At 34.9% G+C, this 27,628-nt stretch overlaps 1 protein-coding gene across 2 annotated transcripts in view; it reads right to left on the reverse strand.

Annotated features, from left to right (window-relative positions):
- Positions 1–5,758: 5,758 nt before the first annotated feature.
- adck1 (aarF domain containing kinase 1) overlaps positions 5,759–27,628 on the reverse strand; it is a 267,137-nt gene continuing 245,267 nt past the window's right edge. Inside the window, 2 exon segments of one of the 2 annotated variants that reach the window (NM_001123049.1) lie at positions 5,759–6,650; positions 15,786–15,979. In NM_001123049.1, the coding sequence (NP_001116521.1) occupies positions 6,482–6,650; positions 15,786–15,979 (363 nt within the window). In that variant the 3' untranslated portion in view covers positions 5,759–6,481. 2 annotated transcript variants of the gene reach the window in all.

The following is a 27,628-nucleotide window of genomic DNA, read 5'->3' on the forward strand; positions in this document are numbered from 1 at the left end:
TATAATGATAATGATATAAGTGATTTTAGCACCAATGAGCTATTTTATTTCTATTACTTATTTTGTATATATTATTTAGCTGCTATTTAATGTTTTTAGCACCAATAAGATTTTTTATCTGATTGGATTTTGTTTTATAATCAAGTTAATTGAAATATAATCTTTTTACATTTATTTTGTTTTATTATATTATTATTTTATTTTATTTTATTATTTATTTTGTTTTATTTAATTTTATATTTATTTAATTTTTTATTTAATTTATTTATTTTTATTTTTAATTTTATGTATTTTTTATTATGATATATTTTATAATTTTATTATTTTGAATTATTTATTTATTTTATTTTATATTAAATTTATTTTAAAATTTAGTTAATTTATTTTTTATTCAATTTAATTGTATTTTTTAAATTATATAAATATTATTTTATATGTTATTTTATGTTTTATTATATTATTATTTTGAAATATTTTATTATTTTAATTTATATTTTAATTTTGTATTTAATTTAATTTAATTTAATTTAAATTGAATTTAACACAACACTGGGTTGTTTCAACACAATGTTTAGTCCAATATAGACAAATTTCTAACCTTTAAACCACTTTTAATATGTGATTGAGGACCACTTTAACAATATGTTCAAATTTTCAGAAACACAAAGATAAATCTTTCTCTCTCAAACCCTAAATGTAAATGATTTATTTAAATAGTTACATCTTATACAAACTGTACTGAAGGTAAAGCAAAAGCACACACCTGAAACTGAACTTCACCTCAGCATTGCTGGCCTTCTTTCTGTCCCACTGGAGGCTTCGGACACATTACCAGAGTGATTACATTTGGCAGCTCCAGCCTCAGCTTTTTGATCAAGATGGATGGATTTTTTATTCTAGGCAGACACAGGCTTAACGCTGGCTCTGGGTTTGCCTACAGAGGTCGAGCCTAATTAAGAGATGGGAAGAAAGTGATAAGGGAAAGCAGCCATTGTCCGTTTGTGAGTCAGCAGAGAGAGATGGAGAGAGATTTTCCACTTCTGACTCATCAAAAGCAGAGGACCAGAGAAACAGCAGAGCCATGTTTGTGTTAAACACCAAAGATAAGACGCATTTTTTTATCAACTAAACTGCAATAACAAGACCAAAAAAAAAAAATGCATGTGCAAAAAGCGAACCAATATATTAACTGCATCACAAAAAGGTAAATTGGTGAATTAACACACAAAGAAAAATCTTTATAGATTATTAAAAAGGTAAAACTTTACAATGAGTAACACTTTATTTTAGGTAACAATTCACGGTTTTTACCAATAACTAACACTACAAGCTTTATAAATGACTAAGGTGTTTAGAGGTTGGGTTTAGGTTATAAATAGGATTAGGGGTGCAGAATAAGATCATACTTTATAATTATGAATAAATAGTTAATTACTTAATAATAGACAGGTAATAAGCCAGTAGTTAATAGCATGAATTGTGACCTAAACTAAAGTGTTACCCAATAAGAAAGTTCATGTTAGTTAATGCATTTATTGTATTTGAACTATACATTTATTGCTGTATTTGTTCAAGTTAGTTAAGGTTAGTTAATGAAAATACATTTGTTTATAGTTAGCTCATGTTAACTCATAGCGCATTAACAAGCATGCATTTGGATGCAAATGTTTAACTATAATTAATAAATGCTGTACAAGTACTGTTCGTTTTTAGTTCTTAGCAAATTGTGACCAAACAATTTTTTTTTCAATTACTTTAGGTGTTACTAATTGAAGTAATTTTTGAAAGTTGTTCTTTCCATATATTATTATCCTTTGTTAAAGTAGTAAAATTGAAGTTTGATCATTTTTTAGACTAGATTCAGGAGACAGTGAAAAATAAGAATACATAGTGGGAGTCTTTAAGTTCATATTTTTAAGACAAACTTTCCTTAAATAGGCATACTAATATTATTTTTTAGCAAGGGTGTAGGTTTGTACTTGACATTGGTGGGGACGGGTGAATACCATATCATTTAGTAGCCAACTTGAGTTTATGTGACCAGCTTTTTTTTTTTGCTGCCGCCATCCTCACTTGTGTGTGTCACACACCTCACACATCTTATTCTTGCATGGGAAATTCCCCTGCATAGTTTTGGCACTGTGTGTATATCAACACAGCTACAGTCACTCACATGGAAGCAGGGAAAGACAGCCAATCACAGAGTTCATATGCAGGGGTGATTCTAGCTTAAATGGCACCCTGGCTGAATCATCCCATATACGACAACTACCACACATACTTTGGGAAAAATATGGACAAAACTAGAACTGAGATTATTAAAAATATTTAGCTTTACTGTAAATTAAATTATTATTAATATTAATATAATACAATTATTATTTTAAATAAATAACAATCCTAAATGTAACTGGAAAACAACATTAAGACAAAACTGGAGTGAGCTAAGTATGCTAAGTATGCTGCTAAAATCACAAGAAATATTTTGCATGTATATTAATTATGACAATTCTAAAGAATACAAAAGAATATGTTTTATAGAATTATCTGTTCATCTTAGACCTGGCTCAAGGTGAGAATTAATTTGATAAAGTCTTACCTCCCTGACTCTATCTCTCCTTTCTGCTTTATAGCCATGCTTAGTCAAAATACGATCCTCATCATATTATAAGCTTCAGTTTTGTCAACTTGTAAAACTTGAGGTGTCAACACAAGGTGTCATAGAAGTGACAGAAAAGGCCTTTACTTGGTTTCACAACGCATGAATGGTGCATACTTTGTCGTAGTGCATGTAAACAAGAGCAGGAGCAGCGCACAGGAATGGTTTTCTGTGCGCATGTATCGATTTGCTTTCACCAGGGTTGTTTCGGTTGCATATAGAGACTAACAAACTTGCGCGTGCAAAATATGCCAAATGTGACTGGCCCTATTGTCTTTATTATGCAATTACCTTTCTAAATTAATACATTTGCAGAAAGTAAATTGTATCTCTCAAAGCTTTTTTTTTTGCACCATCTCCCTGTGCCGCCCCCAGCAAGACACCACCCTGGGCGATAGGCCAAATTAACCATGCCTAAATCTGCCACTGTTCATATGTGTTTGCGGGGGTGGTGCGACTCGAGGAGAGAACGTGATTCAACCTTTTCTGCATGTCTAGGTTAATATTGACAGTGCGATGTTCTTTTTTTTTAGTGAATTAAATTATTTTTGGGGAGATTTGAATAGTTGATGGATATTGGTGGGGACACGTCCCCTCTGTCCATGCTAAATCTACACCCCTGATTTTTAGCGATAACTGGATATAAGTTGTGCTATTGTTCAGAATTGTTTCATAAAAATGTATGCTTTTGAAAATGATAGAAGGTTAATCTTGTAGATGCAAAAATACTCACAATTCTAGAATCACCCATATAAAATCAAATATAATATGGCAATATCAATTTAAATATGCATTTAAATTTGTATGTATATATATATATATATATATATATATATATATATATATATATATATATATATATATATATATAATTTTATTTTATTTTTTCATTTTTTGGGGGACACAGTTAGCACTGACGCCTCACAGCAAGAAGGTCGCTGGTTTGAGTGTAGTTGAGTTAGTAGGCATTTCTTTGTGGAGTTTGTATGTTGTCCCCGTAATCGCGTGGGTTTCCTCTGGGTGCTGCGGTTTCCCCCATAGGCCAAAGACATAAGCTATAGGTTAATTGAATAAACTAAATTGGGCTTAGTGTATGTTTGTAAATTAGTGTGTATGAATGTTTCCCAGTACTGGGTTGCAGCTGGAAGGGCATCCGCTCTCTAAAACATGTGCAGGATAAGTTGGCGGTTCATTCCGCTGTGGCGAACCCTGATGAATAAAGGGACTAAGCCGAAAAGAAATTTAATAAATGACTGAATAATTCATTTTATAATGTTATTTATCTGTGATTCAAAGCTGAAAATTTATCTTCATTACTCCTGTTGTCAACACCATATGGTAAACAAAAACAAAAATTAAATATGACACAAATATTGGCATTAGAAAAACACATTAATTAATTACGAAAATAATCGGAAATAAATTAGTTAAAAAAATTACCTCCATTTACCACGACAAACAACAGCACATCACCTAAAAAAACAACACAACAGAGGGCCAAAGAGCTACAGCATAATAATAAAAAATAATAATAATTAAATAAATAAAAAAGTATAATAATAATAATAATAATAATTATTATTATTATTATTATTATTAAATTAAACAAACAGGACAGCATAACAGTGCACTTACTCAGTCGGAGAGCACCTCAGCCCCTAAAATTATTAATTACAAGTTTGCACAGTTCCTGGAAACACGCTAGAGCTGCAATTCAAGCCTGACAGGATTAGCTGTGGACACAGTAAATGACACATTATTGTGGAACGGGAAGCCGGGATCCAGCAATTTGGTTTTTGAGACTTGTTGAGCAGATAACTGAGTCCATCAGCCACAATCTGCTCTCCAGCTGCAGGGCTTTAGTATTTCAGCTGCTGGCTCTTGCCTTCAGGCCTGATGACGAGAGGGATTTTCTGTGGGACTCAGGGTCCTGCATAAAAAAATTAAAAAAAAACCTGGAAGGGAAGGTGTAACTGGGTGTAACAGATGTAAAAGCTACCCTCTGAATCAGATCTAGTCTGATACAATAATGCATTTGTAAGCTGATATTGATGCACTGGACTACTGAAAAAGTTATAGTGATATTCTGACTTGGAAATATAATATAGGCATTCGAGAATGATGTCGATCACAGTTCTCATCCAATAACTAAAACATTTGTTATTCATTATTATTATTTAATATATAAACCCATACCTAATCTAGTTAATCAAAAAAAAAAAAAAAAAAAAAATTGTTGGTCACACTTTATTTTGATGGTCCGTTTCTTAAATTTAAGTTACATGCCAACTAATTCTCATTAGATTATAAGTAGATTGTGAGGTTGGGGTTAGTGTAAGTTGACATGTACTTGCAAAGTTACATATAGTCAGTTAGATGTTTGTTGAAGGAGCAGTATTAGCAGATATTACGCAGACAGTCTACTAATACTCAAATGGACCATCAAAACAAAGTGTTAACAAATAGTCTTCTTCCACGACACATTTTACAAGTACAATAATAATATTAATATTACTACAACTTAATAATAATAATAATAATAATAATAACAATAATAACAATAATAATAAATAAATAAATAAATAAATAAATAAATAAATAAATAAATAAATAAATAAATAAATAAATAAATAAATAAATAAATTAATTAATTAATTTTAAAAAAGTATTTGCATTTTCCTATTTTTTGGATGAGTAAGCACTATTTATGTTAACAATTTTCTTTTATTTTCTGATATTTGTAGTTATTTGTGATTTATATTGAAGACAATGTATCACCTTAGCTAAAATGACAATGAAAAAAAGAAAATATAGCAATATGTAATTCTTTAGATGCAATAATATGTAATAGTTTAGAAAAACTGCAATAGTATTTTATTAATAGTACAACAACACCCACTAACCTCTTTATTTTCTTGGCCACCATAACCCGTTGTAGACAACACTGTAGAGTGAATGTTATTCAAAGCTTCAACTGTTGCATTCAGTGAGGTTTAAAAACACAATACTCCTAAACTTACTGACTGCTTCCTTCATTAATGTGAAAACATTTTCCCATTAAAAAAAATTCACAAAAGGAAAAATCCAAACAAACACAGATAAATACAAATGCCCCCATTTATTGAGCCAGGATGACCAAAAAATAAAAATAAAACACCCGTTTACCCAATAAAAAGTCCTAAAATAAATATATATTTTTTTTATTTTTTGCCACAGATGTTATATATTTAAATGTCTAATCAGTAACACTTTAAAATAATGATCCATTAGTTATGTTAGGATTTACTAACATAAACTAAAAGTAATACATTTATTATTATATTTATTACTTTCTTAACACTAGTCAATGTTATTACAACATGTTATTTATAAAGTAAAAAAGCTAGTCAGTTTTACCTAATGTTAACAAGTACGACTTTGGATTTTATTAATGCATTAGTTAATGTTAAACAATGATTAATAAATGCTTTAAAAGATTGTTGGTACTTAGTTATTGCTAGTAAATACATTAACTAACAAACTAATGAAGCATTAATCTAAAGTGTTACCATTTAATCTTCTCATCAACAGTATGAGATTAGGAAATAAAAGATTTCCATGAATTTTTGAGATGTGACATATGCGCAGTTCAAGGCATTATACTAAAGCACAGTACTTTAAAATAACATATTAACAAGGACGTAAAACATGCAAGAAGAATTTGATTTGACACATCATAATCTCACTGTAAGTCAAGTTCCATGACTGTGGAAAACATTATAAAAAAAAAAAAAAGACTTTTTACAGTCAGCTTCCGTTAAAAACCGAGTGTGTTCAAGCCTCTCAGTTTGTGTGTGGTAGGCAGTTAAGGAGATAACAGAGGCATCTGGCCAAAGCAGAGCTGCGAAGCCACAACACAAGTTCATACAGGTTGATTTGGCACAGAGACCAGCGCTCAGACAGCCAGATCCGCACACGCCGACTCCGAGAGCTTGCTTTGCTCCTCTTGTGCCTGGAAAAAAACACACAGAAGATAAGAAAGATGAAGAACCATAAGAGGAGAGCGGAGATTACATTGGCTAAAGGAATTACAGTGTCCTATACATTAATATTGACTCTTCTTTCTCACCAAATATTAAATACAAAACCAAAGTCATGCTCATAGCCTAGTGGTTAATGCGTCAACATATAGCACTGATGCCTCATTCACACTAGCAGCCACTTTGTAGCTGCCTATTGCTCTACTGTAGGTGGCAACCTGCTGCAAACACAGGTCTGTGTAGGTCTACAGCATGAAGAATTTGACCGGCATCTGAGCGAGTTGAGAAAGGATCACAAGAGCTCTACTGGTGCTCCTATTGGCTGCCACTCAAGAAAGACTTTGTAGCATAAATCGACATGCCCACCGTGTTGCCAGTGGTTGTTGTCGCTCACGTAGATGGAGTCGCCGGAAGTTGCTCACTCAAATGAATGATCACTGGCAATGTGAATGAGGCTTAAGGTGCTCATGGAGAACCAAACAAACAAAACAAAAATGGCTGAGTTTGTTTTTGGATAAGAATAGAGACTTCCCAGCAAGCTTTTAAGCATTTAAAAGACATCTAAGAAACGTTCAAAAATAGATGTCTTTGTTAAAATAAGGCAGTCAGTGAAAATATAGACATCTAGTCCAAAAATAGACTACCAATCAAATAGACAGACTTTACATGTGTAGTTATTCATTCCTGTCTAATTGATGGCTACATTTGGACTATGGTTAGATATCTATATTTATACTGAAAGCCCAAATTTAGCCTTGTTTTAGCAAAGAGGTTTACATTTGGACGTTTATTAGACATCTTTTAAACAAGGTTTGCTTCTTGTTTTTTTTTTTCTTCTAGAAACCCTTTTAAATCAGTTTGTTGTGATGCAGGTGATGTTGGATTTTGAAGACTTTCTGAGCCCAATCTGCATTTCTGAGGTTTTTGGAGATTTTTTGGACAATTTAGAACCATCATCCAAACAAATATCTTGGTCCTGTACCAGGTGGATTTATAACACATTTTGTTGACTGAAGATTATTCGTTGTTACTCTGATGGTAGAAATAGGCAATTTCAGTGTTTTTACTATTACATTTTCCTGCAAATCACAGCTGTTCTTTGGTTTTACCCATTGAGATGAATGATTGAGTGAGTTTGGTCTTTGTGGTTCCTCATTTTTACACCACTGTGAAAAAGCAGATAATGTTTATACAACCTCCCTTTTCTCATCACCCAAATGTACTAAAAAAGTAAAGTAATGGGATTATTGTGCCAATATTAATTCATACGGTTGGCATACTTATTTAACAAATAATGTTTTTGATATTTTTTTGATAAAACTGTCCTGTATTTGCAATTATTTGTTCTTAGTTTTTGTTTAAACTCTAACGTGCACATCCAAAAAAAAAAAAAAAAAAAAAAAAACGCAAGTTCAAATTAAACATTCATTTGTTGAAAAACAAAAATCGCCACACTGTTTATTAAAACAACAATGTTTTGAACAAAAATGTTTTCATCAGGTCAATTAAAGACTTGTGCAGAACTGATAAAACTGTAGTCGCTTTCTTTTAAACAGTTTTTTGAGAGCAACATTTAGTCGATATTTGTTTATGGCTGATTTTGGTCACACTTTACAATAAGGTTCCATTATAGTATAATAAATGTATATACCAATCATAGTTCAATACTTAATTTATTCATTCATTTTCTTTTCAGCTTAGTCCTTTATAGATCTGGGGTCGCCACAGCAGAATGAACTGCCAACTTATCCATCATGTGTTTTACACAGCAGATGCTTTTCTAGCTGCAACCCATCACTGGGAAACATCATACATACTTATTCACACTCATACACTAAGGCCAATTTAGCTTGCCTAATTCACCTGTACCACATGTTTTGGACTTGTGGGGATAAACCGGAGCACCTGGAGGAAACCCACACGAACACAGGGAGAACATGCAAACTCCACACAGAAATGGCTGGCTGGGCCAGTTGGCATTTCTGTGTGGAGTTTGCATGTTCTCCCCATGTTTGCGAGGGTTTCCTCTGGTTGCTCCAGTACCCCCCACAGCCCAAAAACTGTGCTATAAGTCAATTGGATGAACTTATTGGCAGTAGTGTAGGAGTGGGTATGTGTGAATGAGTGTGTATGGGTGTTTTCCAGTAATGTAAGGCTATCCACTGCATAAAACATATGCTGGAATAGTTGGTTGGTTCATTCTGCTGTGGCGAACTCTGAAAAAGAGACTAAGCCGAAGGAAAATTAATGAATGAACATTTACAAAATTTTACTTGTAATAAAAGTAATGTTCATAGCTTGTTCATGTTAATAAATATATTAACAGTGTTTGATGGAAACTTATTGTAAAGTATTTACAGTATTTTGAGCAAAAGGTAAACTTTGCTGTGTTTGCAGAGGTTCACTTTGGGAGCGCGCAACATTATTTCGGCAGGCGGAGCACATGTTTTTTTTTTTTGAGTTGAATATGAATAACTTTTAAGAGATTTGTCTCAAACTTTTTATGATCCGTGATCATAGAGATAACCTGATGATCAATAATTCTTGGCTAGAAATTGCAACAGCCGTGGGAAAGAAGGAAAGTTTTTGTTAAAAGGTTTGGAAAAACTTGAGGGATAAGTTTGTTAAAGCTAAAAGAGGCCATGGCAAAAGTGGAGACCCAGATACACAATTACAGAATATGTTTTTCCACCAGTCATAGGTTTTACACTGATGTATGTATCACAATTTTGAATTTAAAACAATTACAATAGTTACAAAACTAAAATTAAGGAACAAACTATTTCTTTGATAACTAGAAAGGAATATTTGATCCTATCGGTTTGATCCTACTAAAAATCTGTATTTTTAGTAAGTGTACTTTTTTTGCCTTTATTCTTGCCATAATAAAAAATATATATTTATAGAGCAACCCATGCTCTCTTGTCAATAATAATTTAATAAACTTTAATAGATAAAACTGTCTGCGAAATGAACAAAAGCAAGAGATGCATCAGAGTTTGATTAAAAATATTGAATAGTTATAACAAACCTTACAATCATAAAAATAACTTATAAAAACAATAAAAATAGCTAGTTTAAAAATATTGAATGATATTATTGACATGACGTAGTTCCGGAAACTTTCTACTTCTCTGTTTATTCATCTGTTTATCCATAATTTTAAAGAATATCACAACGGCGAATGCGGCGAGTAAAAAAAAAGCCTTGACCATTTTGCAGTCAGTGGAAAGTATAAATCCAGCTTAAGGGTGCCAATACTAGTGGCGGACACTATACTGTATGTGTAAATGATTCAGTTTGTATTGGTGATAAGTGAGGACTTTAGACAGACCACACCAGCTCATGTATTATTAACAGCGACAGAGAAAGACGGACAGCAGTAAGTGGGATTTCCTTGGGGGGAAAAACAATGATTCCTCTGCATCATAGTGAACAGCTTTGAAAAGACAAACAGTACATGAAATTGCATTCATTTCCTTACACGTTTCTTTGGGTAAACAAGGCAGATGAGAAGACTGAGCGGGTAATGGTGATGTCGGCTCTATGTTTTGAGTGTCGAACCTGCGTGAGGATTTTTGTCGGGACTGGTTTGACATTTCAGACCATTGCTTGGGCTTCTGCTGCTGTGTCAGAGTGAAGGTGTTACACGGACACATCATTTCCTGCATCTGACAGGAGCACAGCGACAGCATGAACTGAATACAGAGAGCAGGGGCTGATGGGAACCCAGGAGTCAGTCACAAATCATCACCCGTCATGCTTCGGCAAAAACCTGCACGGGGGAAAATGTCAACAGAAACTTGTTGCATGCCTGGTGCACAGACCTGGCAAATCTAAGTGAATTGTACTGAAAAAAATTAACAACACATTGGCCAAACTATTTATTACCGATCACTGAGGGACAATTTGCATTTTTAAACTGAAAATGATTAAATATAGTTTCATTATTTTATTGAGGTCTTACCAATGCTCACAAATACTGCATTTGTTTGATCAAATAGACAGTAATATTAGTACAAATAAATTAATGCTTTTTGCTATGAAAAGCATTTTAAGTGAGTCATTATTTACATCTAAACATGACATTTTACATCTAAACATGACATTTGTGTGACTAAAGTTACAGTAAAACAGTAATAACGTGTCTCATGGTTCTTCAGTCTAATACACTGTCATATTTTCTCTAAATAACTACTATTATTATCAATATTATTATTATTATTATTATTTTATTACCACAATTTTTTTTTTTTCATGATTGATACTTGTAATATAACATGTAAATAAAATGTGATAATTACTGTAAAGATCACTGCAAATTCTAGATAGCCGGAGAACTACACATCTGCCACTTTAATGAACTACAACACCCATTGTGCACCACACACACACACACTAGTTCCTGATTCCCCCTGATTACACACACACATGCATGCATGCACGCATGCACGCACGCACGCACGCACGCACGCACGCACGCACGCACGCACGCACGCACGCACACACACACACACACACACACACACACACACACACACACACACACACACACACACACACACAGAGCTGGATGCTCATTATGGACTGATTACAAGAACTATAAATGTATCTTTTCACCTTTGTTATGTTTTATTGTTTATACTGTTTTGCTGCATGTCCTGACCATTGGCCTGTTACTCTGACTACGCTCTTGGATTTCCTGTATGCTCCTGTTTGCCCCTGTTTTGACTGTTGCATGCCGGACTATTTTCTTATATAAACTGCACAAGGATGCTCATCTCCATTGTTCCTGGTGTTACAATTACACTATGTATTTGGAATAGTGTTTCTGGTTAAATTAAAAAATGTTTTTAATGATTTAAAATGTAAATAAAATAAAATAAAATAATTTAAATAAATAAAATAAATGAATTAAAATAAAATAAAAGAATAAATATATGATTAAATACTTAAAATAAATAAAATAAAAACAATTAAAATTAGAATAATAATAAAAATGACAAATTACATAAAAATATAAATTAAATTAATTAAATTAAATTAAATTAAATTAAATTAAATTAATCTGATTTGCCTGTTTTCACATTACTAACATGCTAAAGCTAATTTTGGACCTATGGAGCAGAATTTAAAGTCGAGGTAACATTGCATAATTTGTTGACTCCCGGATTATCCATGCTAAATATTTCATAGCGAGATATAGTGGACGTTGTTACAGCTGAGCGGGAGATAAATTATTAAGTAAGGGCCCTTCAGTCTGTCCCTCCTATGCATGAGGGATGAAAGAACGATAGAAAGAGTGAACCCAGAATGCACTTTCAGGCCTCCTCATCTCATTACATAACTCTTTCGGAAGTCAAAACGTTGGTATTGTATAGTGTAGTCTGATTTAATATAAAAATATCCAAAAAGCATAGACTTGTTTTATTGTTATTATTTGTTTTAAATAAAAATCTCTAAATTATAAAAAAAAAATTATATATAATTTTGGAAGAAATTTTGCTGATTAAAACTAAAATGATGTTTTACTTGAGCACATAACAATAAACTATAAACCCCCCAAAACTGCACATTTTCAAGCAGCCTTATAATTTTTTCCCCCATAGCTGTATGTTAGTGATAAAGAGTATCCCTGCAATCTCACCTTCATAAATACGACTGTTTATTACAGATTGCTGACTGGGCCAAAGCAGAGATAAAAAGAAGCAGTCACTCATATTGCCCATCAAGCCATGCAGAAACGCCACATGCTGACGTTAAAAGGAGTTAAATCTAAATTTAATCATAACAGGCTAAGCAAACATGTGAGAGGATATAGGAAGATTTATTTTTTTGGAATTTAATTTTTTTCCGTCAACATTCTGTACAGTAAAAAAAAGGTTAACAGTGTGAGGCTACAGAATAAATGCTGATTTCACTCCCTTTTCATTGGGAAAACTAGGAAAAGTAACCTAATTTCTTCATGATCCTATTTCTTGGAAATACTGTTTGAAACTGCGTAAAATAGACTACTTAAACAGTCACATTACTGTTCTAAGAAAGAAAAAATAGTATAATAAAATAATACATATAATAACATATAATAAGTTTGTTGTAGTTTTATCTAAAACACAAAAGAAGAAACTTTTTTTCATTAGTTTATTTTATTATAGTTTATTAGAAAAACAAAGGCTTGGGGGGGAAAAAAATCACTTTTTACACATTTTTTATGTTTTATGTGATATTTCAGGGTTTTTATTTTTAATAAATTTGCAACAATTTAAAAAAATATTTTTTCACATTGTCATTACAGGATATTGTGTGTAGAATTGAGGAAATAAATTCATTTAATTGACTTTCGAATAAGGCTGTAACATAAAAATTGTGGAAAAAGTGAAGCACTATATGAATACTTTCCAGATGCACTGTATATACTGTATTTGTGCCATCTTATATTAAAAAAAAACATGCTGGCAAGATGAGATTTTTCCTTCCAATTGTTTGTATGAATTTAGAAGAGGTTGAACATTGTGTTGTTTGAGTATCAAAAATCTTGGTGCTTTTGAATTATGATAAGTTTTGAAAAGCGTTTTTAGTCACAATTAATTTTATTGTACAATTTACACTTCTCATAAACCATTAACAAAGATTATTAGCGCTAATTACCTGTTTATTAATAGTTAGTAAGGAAGTAGTTGGGTTTATGTATTGGTAATAGAATTAGGGCTGTAGAATAAGATCACCCTTTATAAGAATCAATAGTTAATATTAGGGATGCTCCAATCGATCGTCTGGAGATCGCTATCGGCCGATTATCACATTTTATGACTGGATCGGTACTCGCCAATCTGGCCGATCTCATGTACGACATAAAAATCACAAATCAGACTTTTTCCCCTCAGAACTTTATTAAGTACACCTGTCCAACTGCTCATTAACACAAACAGCAACTCAACGCATTTAGGCATGTAGACATGGTCACGACGATCTGCTGCAGTTCAAACCAAGCATCAGAATGGGGAAGAAAGATGATTTAAGTGACTTTAAACGTGGCATGATTGTTGGTGCCAAACGGGCTGGTCTGAGTATTTCAGAAACTGCTGATCTACTGGTTTTTTTAAGCACAGCCGTCTGTAGGGTTTACAGAGAATAGTCTGAAAAAAGAAAATATCCAAATTCCTTGGTGCTAATACCTTGTTGATGCCAAAAGTCAGAGGAAAATGGCCAGACTGGTTCCAGCTGATAGATAGGCAACAGTAAGTCAAATAACCACTTGCTACAACCGAGCTATGCAGAAGAGCATCACTGAACACACAAACATGACCAACCTTGAGGCGGATGGGTTACAGCAGCAGAAGACCACACCGTGTGGACTTCTGTCAGCTAAGAACAGGAAACTGAGGCTAAAATTCGCACAGGACCACCAAAACTGGACAACAGAAGACTGGAAAAAATGTTGCCTGGTCTGATGAGTCTTGATTTCTGCGGTGACAGTCAGATGGTAGGGTCAGAATTTGGCATCAACAACATGAAAGCATAGCTCCATCCTGCCTTGTGTCAACAGTTCAGGCTGGTGGTGGTGTAATTGTGTGGGGGATATTTTCTTGGCACACTTTGGGTCCATTAGCTCATTACCTGAGTATTGTTGCTAACCATGTCCATCCCTTTATGACCACAGTGTATCCATCTTCTTATGGCTACTTCCAGCAGGATAACACACCAAGTGCAAATCATCTCAGACTGGTATCTTGAACATGACAATGAGTTCACTGTACTCAAACGATCTCCACAGTCACCAGAGTTCAATCCAATAGAGCATCTTTAGGATGTAGTGAAACATGAGATTTGCATCATAGATGTGCAGCTGACAAATCTGCAGCAACTGCGCGATGCTATCATGTCAATATTGACCAAAATCTCTGAGGAATATTATACAGTACCTTGTTGAATCTATGCCATGAAGGATTAAGGCAGTTTTGAAAGCAAAAGGGGGTCCAAGCCGCTACTAGAAAGGTGTACCTAATAAAGTGGCCGGTGAGTGTATATTACAATTCTGCATTTCATATCTCGCCCACAATTAAGATTACTCAATTGTGAGATAAAAAGTTGAATTTATCTAGTTAATACTTCCTTTCTATTGAATTTTCGTTTTTGGATCATGTATTCCTACAGCTTGTATATGAAAACCTAACTCACCATAATAGATGCTACTGCAAACATTTCTCCTCACATCAAGCTAAATCAGCGTGTATGTTTGTGTGATGGTCCGGTTACTTCTCTAGATCTGCCTCTCTCTTTCTGCTGTGCCTCAGAGTACAGCAATTGGAAATGGATTTCAGATTTTGCATTCCGCACTTTGCTGCCATTTGGTTTTAATAAAGAAGCGTTGAGGCAGACGACATTGAGTTTCATGTCTGGATGCTTCTTTCTTTCTGTACCGCACAGAAATCCTTTACGAGCAGACGTGAGCGTCTCTGCAGCTGACAACCGTCCCTCAAACCCCAACGATTTTCTCCCCCAATCACAGTGTTCTTCATTAGAATGGTGAGAATAAATCAATATGATCACTGCTCACTGCTGCGGAAAGTACAATATAGTGCAATATAGTGGCATTTAGTCACTCACGTCCATTTGAGGGTGGGGGAGTTTGAACTGAGCGCTTGTCAAGGGGTGTCTGAGTGCATTTAAGGCTACTTTTACTCTAGAGCTTTTTTATTTTTAAACAGTGTTTTAAATTGTAAATGATCCTTTTCCATACTGATGTTTCCACTATGTTTCAGAAAAGGTTTCTATCCACAATATGTGAAAGCAATTTCATGTCATAAGCCAATAGTATAGTAAAACTATTGTACAAAACTGTAGCCTATGTATAATTTTTTTCAATATAAAATCATGTATATGGTAACATTATTTACATTCAACTATGGTATTAGTGTTGAGAGAATTTTAAGTTGGCAGCAAATCCTTCAAATGGGTGATGTCAAAAGATTAATAAGATTAAATGTATCCAAAATAAAAACTTGTATTTCCATATATATATGGAAATGCAAGCTTTTATTATATTTTCCGTGTAAAATCGTGTACAAGAAATAAAAGACAAAGTGCCATTATCAATGATGTTTTACCTGGCAACGGCTCGAGTACAGCAGCGGGACATGTTGATGAAGGAGCTGGAGCTGGCTCTGGTCTGCAGGATGGTCTCGATGCCTCTCAGCAGGTCGTTGGTTTTCAGAAGCAGCAGCATCTGTCGGGGAATCCTGTTCAACAGCTCACTGATCTGAGGGAGGTACAGCGCCGCGTTTGTTCGGATCTCCACATCCTAAGCAGCAAAAACACAAAACCTTGTGATTAGGAGATATTCTGATGATAATAGTTTGATTAAGCTGCTTATATGTCTGTGCTGCACAATAATGCGACTATAATTGGCATAATTCACATGTCTTAATTCGATTTCTGTTTAGTTCGATGACGAAATCGCCATTTATATGGTAGACTCTTAATCAGAGTATCGTTTTAATAGTATTAAAATCTAATTATTGGTGTCCATGTAAACATACTCACTGTGAGCTAACAGTAAATGGTTAGTTTTGATTTCATTTGTACTTTAAGGAGCAGCAGATATTTCATATTTGCTCATGGAAGGGAATTACATAAGAGATGATCTCCAGCCTAGCCTGACTAAGGGGCACACCCACCTAAATGAGTTATTAAAGATATTCAGTATTAGGGGCATAGTGCTGGAAAGTGTGTGTGTATGAGAGAGAGAGGGAGAGAGAGAGGGGTGCAGAAAAATGGAGTAGCTTATTTCACAGACAACTGAGAAACTAAGTGCTTGAAACTGCGACTGTGAAGATTAGCTATTTTGGCTGTGTCACTTCAGCAACATCAGCCCCCTGAGTTGATACTCCCAGCAAATTTTTATTAGTAATCAGGCATGAAGACCTCCCTTCCTTCCCCTGCCTGACTGGAAAAATATGATTCCAGAAGATGTCGATAGTGGACACATTCAAGTGTCTGTAAGCAGATCTTTATTTTTTCTTTTACCCTGCGCAGGCTATATATGCTGCACCTAACCTGATGGATTGTCATATAATTTAATGTCTTTTTTAGTTGATAAATTTCCCTCTTCATTTATCCATTGTATTATTTTTTATATATCAAACAAGCTGGTTTGATTGAACAAGCAGCCTTTGACATCAACATCCAAAAAAAAGGAAAGAAAAGAACATGTAATCATTATTTAAGATTAATTTCTATAACAGTGCATGAGATTAGTGCCTTTATTTGCAGTTTGGATTATAAAGTACCATTTTTGTTTATGTGAAAACATTTAAATAAAGTTAAAATATTTTTGTCTGTAGGGCTGTGCAACTAATCGAAATTCGATTTCAATTTTGGCTTCTAATGATTATGAAAAAACAATAATCGAGATAAAACAATTATTGCATCATATACCGCCCCTTTTCAAGTTATACACATTTGTTACTCTGCAAAGCTCAGTTTCACGTGAAAATGACTAAAGCATGTACTGTAATGAAACTTTTGCAGCACGGGATGCGCACCAACTATTGATGTACATTCGAATCATTCATGTTTTTAAAAGAGATCGCATGCTGTTGTGTTTGTGTGCTCAGCCTCAGAGACGAGCAGAGCACACACATCTAAAGTCATCTTAATGTGAGTGCTTTAATGGTCAAATGCATGCAAGTGTCAAAACGTGGTGTTTAGTGATTATTCATATGACCCTCAATTATGTAATTAACAAATGAGTTGAGAATCAAAAGACATGTGGAATTAAAACAATAAATCAGAACGGTACTGCTCTTAAAGTGACAGTGTGCAATATTCCTGCTGCCAACTGTATTTAGCAAAATTAATCAAACAACAAAAAGGGAAAATCCCTCACTGCTCTTGACTTTTCTAGCGATAATCAATTATTTTTTTCTTACCGATGGCCGATAGACATCACGATGCTGAACATCGTGATCCTCTGCCCCGCACCCATCGCAGCAGCAACCCGCTCGTAAAAAATACACACAGTGCCAATTACAATAATACATCTTTGTTTTAAAAAGGCATTTTAGTATGAAAACGATCCACGTCTACACTTTTCATCTAGCATTAATAAAAAGCCCTCCTTCCACAGTATATTGCTGAAAACGTACATCACGTGTCACAGCATTATTACATCGCTTTAGTCTTTCGCTTTCACGTTTGTACTTTGTAATTTTAGCAAAAACCTCAAATACTGTTGGTTGTGCTGCTTTTTTATCAACCAAGTTTGTCAATACCATTATTAATCGTGACACAGATCACTGATGATTTGGTTATGGGTAAAACAAAGGCCAAGCGGGTCCGGTAGTTGAAATGGTAGGCTACAAATAATAAATTCGTTATGAATGAATTAATTATAAATAATTTATTCATTGCCTATGACAGCGATGATGCCATCGTCTATCGCAATGTTTCACATTAGACATCATACGATGCCAAATTGGTCGACATCGCCCAACCCTTGTACAAATATACAGTTGAAGTCAGAATTATTAGCCTCCCTGTTCATTTCTAAAGGAGAGAAGTTTTTTTTCAACACATTTCTAAACATAATAGTTTTAATAACTCATCTCTAATAACGGATTTCTTTTATCTTTGCCATGATGACAGTCAATAATATTTTACTTGATATTTTTCAAGACACTTCTATACAGCTTAAAGTGACATTTAAAGGCTTAAAAAGGTTAATTAGGGTAACTATGCAGTTTAGGGTAATTAGGCAAGTCATTGTATAACGATGGTTTGTTCTGTAGACTATTAGGAAAAATATTATTAGGTTAAAAATGCTAATCATTTTTTCCTTAAAATGGCTTTTAAAAAATTAAAAACTGCTTTTATTCAAGCCGAGATAAAATGAATAAGATTTTTACCAGAAGCAAAAAAATTATCAGACATACTGTGAACATTTCCTTGCTCTGTTAAACATCATTTTGGAAATATTTATAATTATTTGTAATAATTCTGACTCTTTAACTGTAGATTAATTATCACAATATACAGTAATTTTCACGATGCAACTTTAAAATACATAACATACCGCATAACTGACCTACAGTTCTTATTACAGTTAAAAACTTTGCAATTTACAGAAATCGAAATTAGCATAAAAAACCTCAAACCTCTTAATTGCAAATCTGAAAAAAAAGTCGATAAAAACTTTAAAGTGGTCTCTTAATTTATTCTAGAGCTGCAAACACAGTATAGGGGCCACACTATACAGAAATGAGAAAAAAACTGAACAATAATGAATCTGTGGACTCTAGTTCTTTAGCTGAGCATTGACGAGAGGGCCAATTTGCAACAACAGCTATTAATTCCACTGACCAGCAGACCAAGTGATTAAAATCACAATTCACAATTAACAATCACAAACCTCAATTAAGGCCATTAAATGTCAATTAGTCCCTAGAAAAGCTTAAGCCTTTAGTATCACGAAGTGACAATAATGAAGAAGACAAAGTGCACTGCATTTCAGTAAGATTTGCCCACAATGCAAAGTGTGCACTATTTTATAAGGCCTACTAATATAATATCACACTGTCAACAGTCTCTTTGGGCCAGAATAAAATAATAAAGTAAATAAAGTAATTAAATAAATGAACAATTAATTAAATAAACAATGAAATTAATAAAAATAAATAAATAAATAGATAAATAAATAAATAAATAAATAAATAAATAAATAAATAAATCAATCAATCAATCAATCAATCAATCAATCAATCAATCAATCAATCAATCAATCAATCAAATATTTGGGAAAAAAATTATTTTTAGCAAGATGTACTAAAATAACTTTGAAAAAAACAACAACATAGTATATGTTTTGCAGAAAAAAAAGTCTAATAAAAATGTCAAAACAACAAAATTACAAAATATTCAAACTATTGCTAAAACCTACACGTGTTAATGATGCTAAAATGTCAAAGATCCAGAGAAGAACTGATCACACTTTTAAAACCCCAAAAAAAGTGACCTTAAGTCAAACTCAAAGCCCTGTGTGGTTCCAGAAAATATTCTTTTAAATCACAGTCAACCAAATGGATATAGGGTAACACTACATAAGCGCTGAAGTATTTCTGCTTTCGGCAGTGGTGTGAAGAACAGGCGAGGTGGATGTGACAGCAGGTGCTCCAGACACCCTGTGTCCTTGTCCTGAAATAACCCAACTTTACAGGATACAAACAGACACTCAAAAGAGCCATAAGGACAAACAGGGTCAAACACCAGAGTGCCAAAATCTTACTGAAATCTTTTAAGGGTGCTTTCACACTTGGTTCGAATACCTGGTCCGAACCCAAGTTTGATAGCTCGGCTGGTTTGTGTTCACATTGTCATTTTTCCTTCTGAATCCCAGGACACTTAAGTCATCAAGCTGCTGTTTTGTGTATAGCTGTTGCTAGGTGAAAGTCACAAAAGCAAACCGCCAAAATGGAGGTGCACGCATATCACAGTCATTCTGCTTTTACTGAAACTTTTGATTTTGTAATCAAAACCAAAATACAGAGAGTAACTTGCATCTATCTGCCGAAAAAAAAAAAAAAAAAAATATATATATATATATATATATATTAAAAATGTTCAGAACATCACACAATGTCTGCAGAAGTGGTTTTTGGTGGAGACAAGCAGACATTATCACTGTTTGCACTGGGTCAGCCCCGCTTGTTGCTAAGGTAGGTGATACACAGTCACAGACACACACATTAATTAATGTTATAAAAACAAAAATTTGTTTTAAGCAGATATTTTTTTTTTGTTCTTTTCAGAATTTGTTCTTTCAGGCAGACTCAGGTACCATTCACCAATCAGAAGACAACGTTTACACTAGCTAAACGTACTGTACACTAACGTCAAACAAACCCGGGTGCGGACCAAAAGTGCTAGTGTGAAAGCAGCCTAAAGGTCCCTTGAAGTGGCTTGAAATGTGCAGATTGGTTTGATGTGTGACATAAAAGCAACTAAAACATGAAGGCAGGGCGGTGCATACAGTAGCTCCTCCTCCTTTTAAAATAATTTATCTAAAATCTAAACTTTCATTTATATCACAGCTCTGCCAGCCAGAGTTGTTGAGATAAAACACATCAGACCAATGACAGACAAAGTTTAAAAATTCAACTTAGATGTACTTGAACAATTTGTGTAAAGCAAAAAAGATCCCGTGAGTAATCTAATGCTGGGTTAACACCAAATGCAAAACACTAAGTCATTCTAGATTCTGCCACTTGGCAGAAGTTCAACTCTATTCAAACGTTGGCATTGACTGTATGTAATCCCCTCATGTACATACTTACTGTATATAACCACATTTGGTGTTAAGGCAAGTGAATAAAATATATTAAGGTGAGGAAATGTTTTGTATCTGGTGTGAACCCAGCATAACAGTGTGTAACAGACTTTATTTTTTAAACGTATTCTGCATACTGATTGTATGTGTGTGTGCAGTGTGTTTCCTTATAGTTTGTCATAGAAGTAAGTATACAGTATATGAGCACAATGCATTTCAGCATCCCGGCTTGGAGTTCCTCCTAATAGAGTAATGTTTACTCTATGAGGTGATGTCATAACTGCTGATTCCTATTGATAGAATAGAGAAACTACACGTCTTGAATATCTTCTAAATTATAAATTCTGTCACTGTTTTGGAGTACACTAGCTTATAGATAACCTTATATTGAACATATTGATATAAACATTAAAAAACTTACATATTGATTTCAGTGGGACTTTAATGATCTTTAATATGGGGTTATAATAATAAAATATTATAACATTCTATTGTATTAAGGCCTGATTGTTCATGCACTCATCTCCGGATGGTGTAACATAGGCTCTGCTACCATGGCTGGCATCAACCTAGTTGTGTCTGGCTCTAATTTACCCCAGGGCTAATCTATCCTGAGACGGCCAGGAGCCAAGAGACATGTCTGGGGCCTGCAGAGACCCATGAAGACCCCCAGCAGCCCAGGGCTCACAACAAGCTGCTGCAACAGCCAAGACAGGTGTAGAGAGTCTCAATGCCAAACACATGTCTCCCAAATAATGGCGGCAGTGACCATACAATATGCACCAGCTAGATGAAAAAACTGGCCCAGAATGATAGGAGGAGCAAGATATATTAAATCATGCATAACACATGAATAAATTAATGCATTTATTCATACATATATATATATATATATATATATATATATATATATATATATATATATATATATATATATATATATATATATATATATATATATATATATATATATATATATATATATAATTTGTTTATTTATTTATTTATTTTTATATATGTATGTATGTATTACCAAATTAGATCGTATAAATAATACACTCAAGAGCCACTTTATTACGGACACCTTTCCAACTGCTCTTTAACGCAAATTTCTAATCAGCCAATCACATGGCAGCAACTCAATTCATTTAGGCATGTAGACATGGTCAAGACGATCTGCTGCAGATCAATTCGAACATCAGGATGGGGAAGAAAGATGATCTAAGCGATTGAACATGGCATGATTGTCGGTGCAAGATGGGCTGGTCTAAGTATTTCAGAAACTGCTGATCTACTGGGATTTTCATGCACATCCATGTCTAGGGTTACAAAGAATGGTCAGAAAAAGAGAAAATATTCAGTGAGCGGCAGTTCTGTGGGCGCAAACGTCTTGTTGATGCTAGAGTTTAAAGGAGAATGGCCAGATTGGTTCGAGCTGATAGAGAGGCAACAGTAACTCAAATAACCATTCGTTATAACCGAGGTATGCAGAGAAGCATCTCTAATCTCACAAAATGTCTTGACTTGACGCAGATGGGCTACAGCCGCAGAGGACCACACGGGGTGCCGCTCCTGTCAGCTAAGATCAGGAAACTGAGGCTACAAATCGCAAAGGCTCACCAAAATTGGACAATAGAAAATTGGAAAAACGTTGCCTGCTGATGTGTCTCGGTTTCTGCTAGGACATTTGGATGGTAGGGTCAGAATTTGGCATCAACAACATGAAAGCATGAATCCACCTTGCCTTGTATCAACAGTTAAGGCTGGTGGTGGTGGTGTAATGGTTTGGGAAATATTTTCCTGGCACATTTTGGGCCCATCTGGAACCAAGTAAGCATCACGTCAACACCACAGCCTACCTGGGTATTGTTGCTGAGTGCTGACCGTGTCCATTCCTTTATGACCACAGTGTACCTATCATTTGATGGATACTTCCAGCAGGATAACGCTCCAAGTCATAAAGCACGAATCTTGAACATGATAATGAGTTCACTGTACTCAAATGGCCTCCACAGTCACTAGATCTGAATCCAATAGAGCACTTTTCGAATGTGGTGGAACGAGAGATTCGCATCATGGATGTGGAGCTGACAAATCTGCAGCAACTGCATGATCATGTCAATATGGACCAAGATCTCTGATTAATATTCTACAGTACCTTGCTAATTCTATGCCACAAAAGATTAAGACAGCTCTAAAGGCAAAAGGGGGTCCAACTCGGTACTAGTAAGTTGTTCCTAGTAAAGTGGCCGGTGTGTTTATATAAACTTAATTTTGATATAGATTTTTCAGATTCACTAAAAATAACGGATTTGTAAAAAACACACTTTTGTCTATAAAATTGACACAGATTAGATTTGATTCACTATAAATATCCAGCTCATGAGAGTCATTGTACTACACTAATTGCACATGTGGGATTGATTCTCTAAAATGTTCTGATTTATAAATGTTAAAATGAAGTACTCTTGTGAAAACTCCTAATTCCTAATTCCAGTATGAAATATTTGTGCTGCCATGATAGTAACAATGATGCTTTCAATTAATATTTTAGCCAATCATACAGCAGAAGGGAATATTTTACACAGATTAACTGGATACAAATATAAATTTGTACTGTTCTGGCACAAGAAATCAATGCAATAAGTACTTTCAGAGAAAGTTTTGGTATTAAAAAGGTTCTTTTAGAAAACAACACTTTGGATTAAGGATGTCTGATGTTAAGGTTTTTTTTTCTAGCAAATCAAAATGAGTGAAGCTACCGTTTAGATACACAGCGACTGGTCAGAGCATCTGATGGCTTTTTATCACCCATCGGCAATCATCTAAAGTAAGCAGCAAAGCAGGTCAGAGTGTCAAAATCCCCTAACATATGATCATTTCCCAAAAGGGAATAGTGAGAAATCATGGCTCTTCCTTAGATAGATATAAAGTCTGTCAGTGAGTGCACTCCAGCAGCAATAGTATTTTAATAACTGATTGCTGTGCCATAACTTGAGCTCGAAAAACATGTGCAAGCTCCATTTTCCTGTCCATTTATCTGCTAATCCTTAAATCTCAATCTCTAAAATTTCAGAGGAGGAGGAGGGGGGGATTAGGTGCTAAATTAAGTGGATTTAAGTTTGCTATCGCTTGGGTGGGATTTACAGGCGCCGGCAGCAGCGGCAAGCAGAAGTGAGGGGTTCGGATTAAAATAGGACACTGAACACTTGGTCTATGACCTAAAGCTACTGCTCCAACATTCAACCCACATGCCCTCACGACTCTCTGCATATACATCCCAGCGCTGAAAGCAACTTTAAGACACATGCACTTCATCCGTGTGCACGTGCTGTCTTCAAGGAAAACTTACATGACTGGCTCACTGCCTCATTGTGTTTCACTGCTAATAGTTTAATTCTGACTATGGACCTGTTCCAGCATCTCTATCTCTGACTGTGCACAGATTAATGAGATTCCCACTCCTCATTTTTGGATGCTAGATGCCAGAGCTTTTTATACACAATTTTTTCCCTCATTGCATATTATATTAATATACATTAGTATACATTGGACTAAATCATACTGGTAATGCAAAACAAAAACATTTAAAAACAAATCCTGATTATACGACAGTAAATTTCCATGGGTTCTTGAAGTCTTGAAAATACAATTTTAAAGATTAGTTCACCCCAAGATGAATATTCTGTCATTAATTACTCACCCTTGTGTCGGTCCAAACCCCTGAGACCTTTGTTTGTCTTTGAAGGACAAATTAAGATATTTTAGATAAAATCCAAGAGCTCTCTCATCCTTCATATAGAGCAGGGATGTCAAATTCACAACCCAACGCTTCAACACACTAACCTGGAGGTTTAAAACAAGCCTGAAGGTCTCAATTAGTTTGATCTAGAGGTTTGATGTTTACATAGGGTTAAAGCTAAACTTTGCAGAGTCGCGGCCCTCCAGGAACTGAGTTTGACACCTGTGATATAGAGCAATAGTCCCAAGATGCTTAAAGTCCAAAAAATACCCTAAACATTGTCAAATAATTCTGTGTCTTTAGCAGTTAAACTACTATAATACGAAGCCCCAAGGGCACTTCTGTGGGCAAATAAAACTATAAAAATAGCTTTGTTTGTATATGTCTTACCCCTCAGATCAGGTTGTGTATTTACTAAAGGCACTGCGATGCTTGCAGGTTGACTACAATGGCAATACATCATACGGCCCTGAGTAAATGTAAATGCCAACCTGACTTAATGTGAAAGAGAAGACATTGGCCAACAAAGTCATTTTTAAATTTTTTGTTTGTTTGTTTTTACACTAAAATATCTAAATGTGTGCTCTAAAGATGAATGAAGGTCTCAGGGGATTGTAATGACATGAGGGTGAGTAATTAATAGACTTTTCAGTTTGGGGTGAACTAACCCTTAAAATTTCAGTAAACTTATTTTGATTCTTTTAAAATGTACTATATGTAAAAACACCCAAAGATGTGCCCAGTTTTTTTCAGGCAAGGCAATGCAAGTTTAATTATATAAAACATTTTATAAACACAATGTCAATTCAAAGTGCTTTACATAAACAGGAAGAAAAGAGACAAGTATAAGAAAATAAAACAAATAATAAAAGTGACTAAAAACTAATTACAATGTGTTAAAACAGGTTATAAGTGAATGAAAATGAAAAGAAAGACACTATAGTGTGATCTGTCGGATGTAGCACAGTGCTCATTCAGTAAAGGCACAGCTAAACAGATGTTTTCTCAGTCTTGATTGGGATGTGCCTAACGTTGGAGCACATCTGATCATTTCTGAAAGCTGATTCCAGCTGGGAGGGGCTTAGTAGCTGAAAGTAGATTCACCCTGCCTTGACTGAACTTTTGGAATTTGTAGTTTTTGTGTTCCTAAAGATCTGACACATCTGTCATGTATTGAGGTCCTAGGCCATTTAGTGATTTATAGACAAGTAATAATACTTTAAAATCTATTCCAAATGTAACTGGGAACTAGTGTAAAGACCTGAGAACAGGTGTGATGTGCTCTGATTTTCTGGTTCTGGTCAGAATCCTGGCCGCACCATTATGGATGAGCTAAAACTGTCTGACTGTCTTTTTTTTCATGCTAATTCTATTATGTGTGACCAGAAATAGGTTAATTATTAAACTTTTTAGGTTAAAAAAAGAATTATGGTCCCAAAAAAGGTTTATAGTAGAGGAAATCAGCTTTTCATCCTAAGATTTTCAACTGTATTAATCTAATTTACCAGAGTAACGACGTGTCATGTAACACATTATCCTTCACTGTTATATTCTATATCTGACGTGCCTCATGATGCATTCTGCAGCCGGGTCTCGTTTCTCTGCTTTCACGTCCTGCTTTTGAAGTTAGTCGGCACTTCAAAGTTCAACTTCAAGGCATCTTTCCACTTTAAAGACGAGGGGTAATCACGAGGTAAGTCACCCCGCTGCTCCGTTCATGCGCCATTGTCCCCTGATGACTCTTAGGTGGACACGGTACGCTGAATAAAAGGGTCAATCGCTCAGTGTGGACGTGATTTGAACCAAATCAGACAGCCCAACTGTGTCGTGCTACCAGCTCAGACAGCTGGAGAGAGAGAGACAGTCGTGATTAGCCATGCCTCTCTCTCTATCTCTGGCTGCTCGGTACAGCAGAAGTTGAGAATATGGTCATGTCCTAGCGGCCCTCCCTCTAGGGATCTCACCGTGCAGACAGAGAAAGCCCACGTCTGCACATAACTAACCGGCCAGCGGAGTCGCTACCCATCAAATCACTCAGCATGCAGGAGCATTGAGATTGATAGTCTGTCCTGCAGTCGAATACTTAATGAAGAAAAATTCACAGCTCGCCCTAGGAGGAAATAACGAAGAGGACGTTAAAATAACAATGCGACCGTCCTCGTGCATATTCAAGAGTGCTTCAAATACGCATTCCATTTCATCCCCGTGAGGAGTCAAAATCACTACATAAAAGGATTAACCGCTTAGTGCTCTCAGCTCTGCAGCTTTCTGTATCAAGGCACTGAGGAAATGGGTCAATCTGATCAAGCCCGCGGAGGTCCAATGGGAGATTTGTGGGAGAAACGTGGGGAAGCCGCCTTCTGATTTGAGTGAAGACCTATATGTGGCAGGATAAGGATATAATCACTGGAAACATGCACACAAATTAAGTAAAACAAGTATATCTGAAGCAATTTTGCTTCAGAAGAACTGAATTAACAAGTAGCGAATGATCAATAGTACCAAAACAGCAGAAAAACCATGAAGCAGGTGAGCTACAGCAGCAGAAGATTATACCGCGTGACAGTTCTCTCAGGTCGTGCCCAACTGAGCCTGATTTCTCTCAAGGTTTTTTTTTTTTCACTTTCATCAGTTGCTGAAGTTTGTTCCTCGTCACTGGTTTGCTTGGTTTGGGACTTGTGGAGCTGCGCATCGATGGATTTTCTCTTCAGTGTTTGTACTTAGAGCAGTGAAATATAAACCACACTGAACTGAACTAAACTGAAATTTAACTCTGAAAACTGGACTGACTGTTTCAATTAACTAACTTCTATGTTAAGCTGCTTTGACACAATCTTCATTGTAACAGCTCTATAGAAATAAAGATGAATTGAATTGAATTGAAT

The sequence above is a fragment of the Danio rerio genome, chromosome 17 (assembly GCF_052040795.2).
Source record: "Danio rerio strain M-AB ecotype USA chromosome 17, GRCz13ab, whole genome shotgun sequence".
In the NCBI taxonomy this organism is placed as follows: domain Eukaryota; kingdom Metazoa; phylum Chordata; class Actinopteri; order Cypriniformes; family Danionidae; genus Danio; species Danio rerio.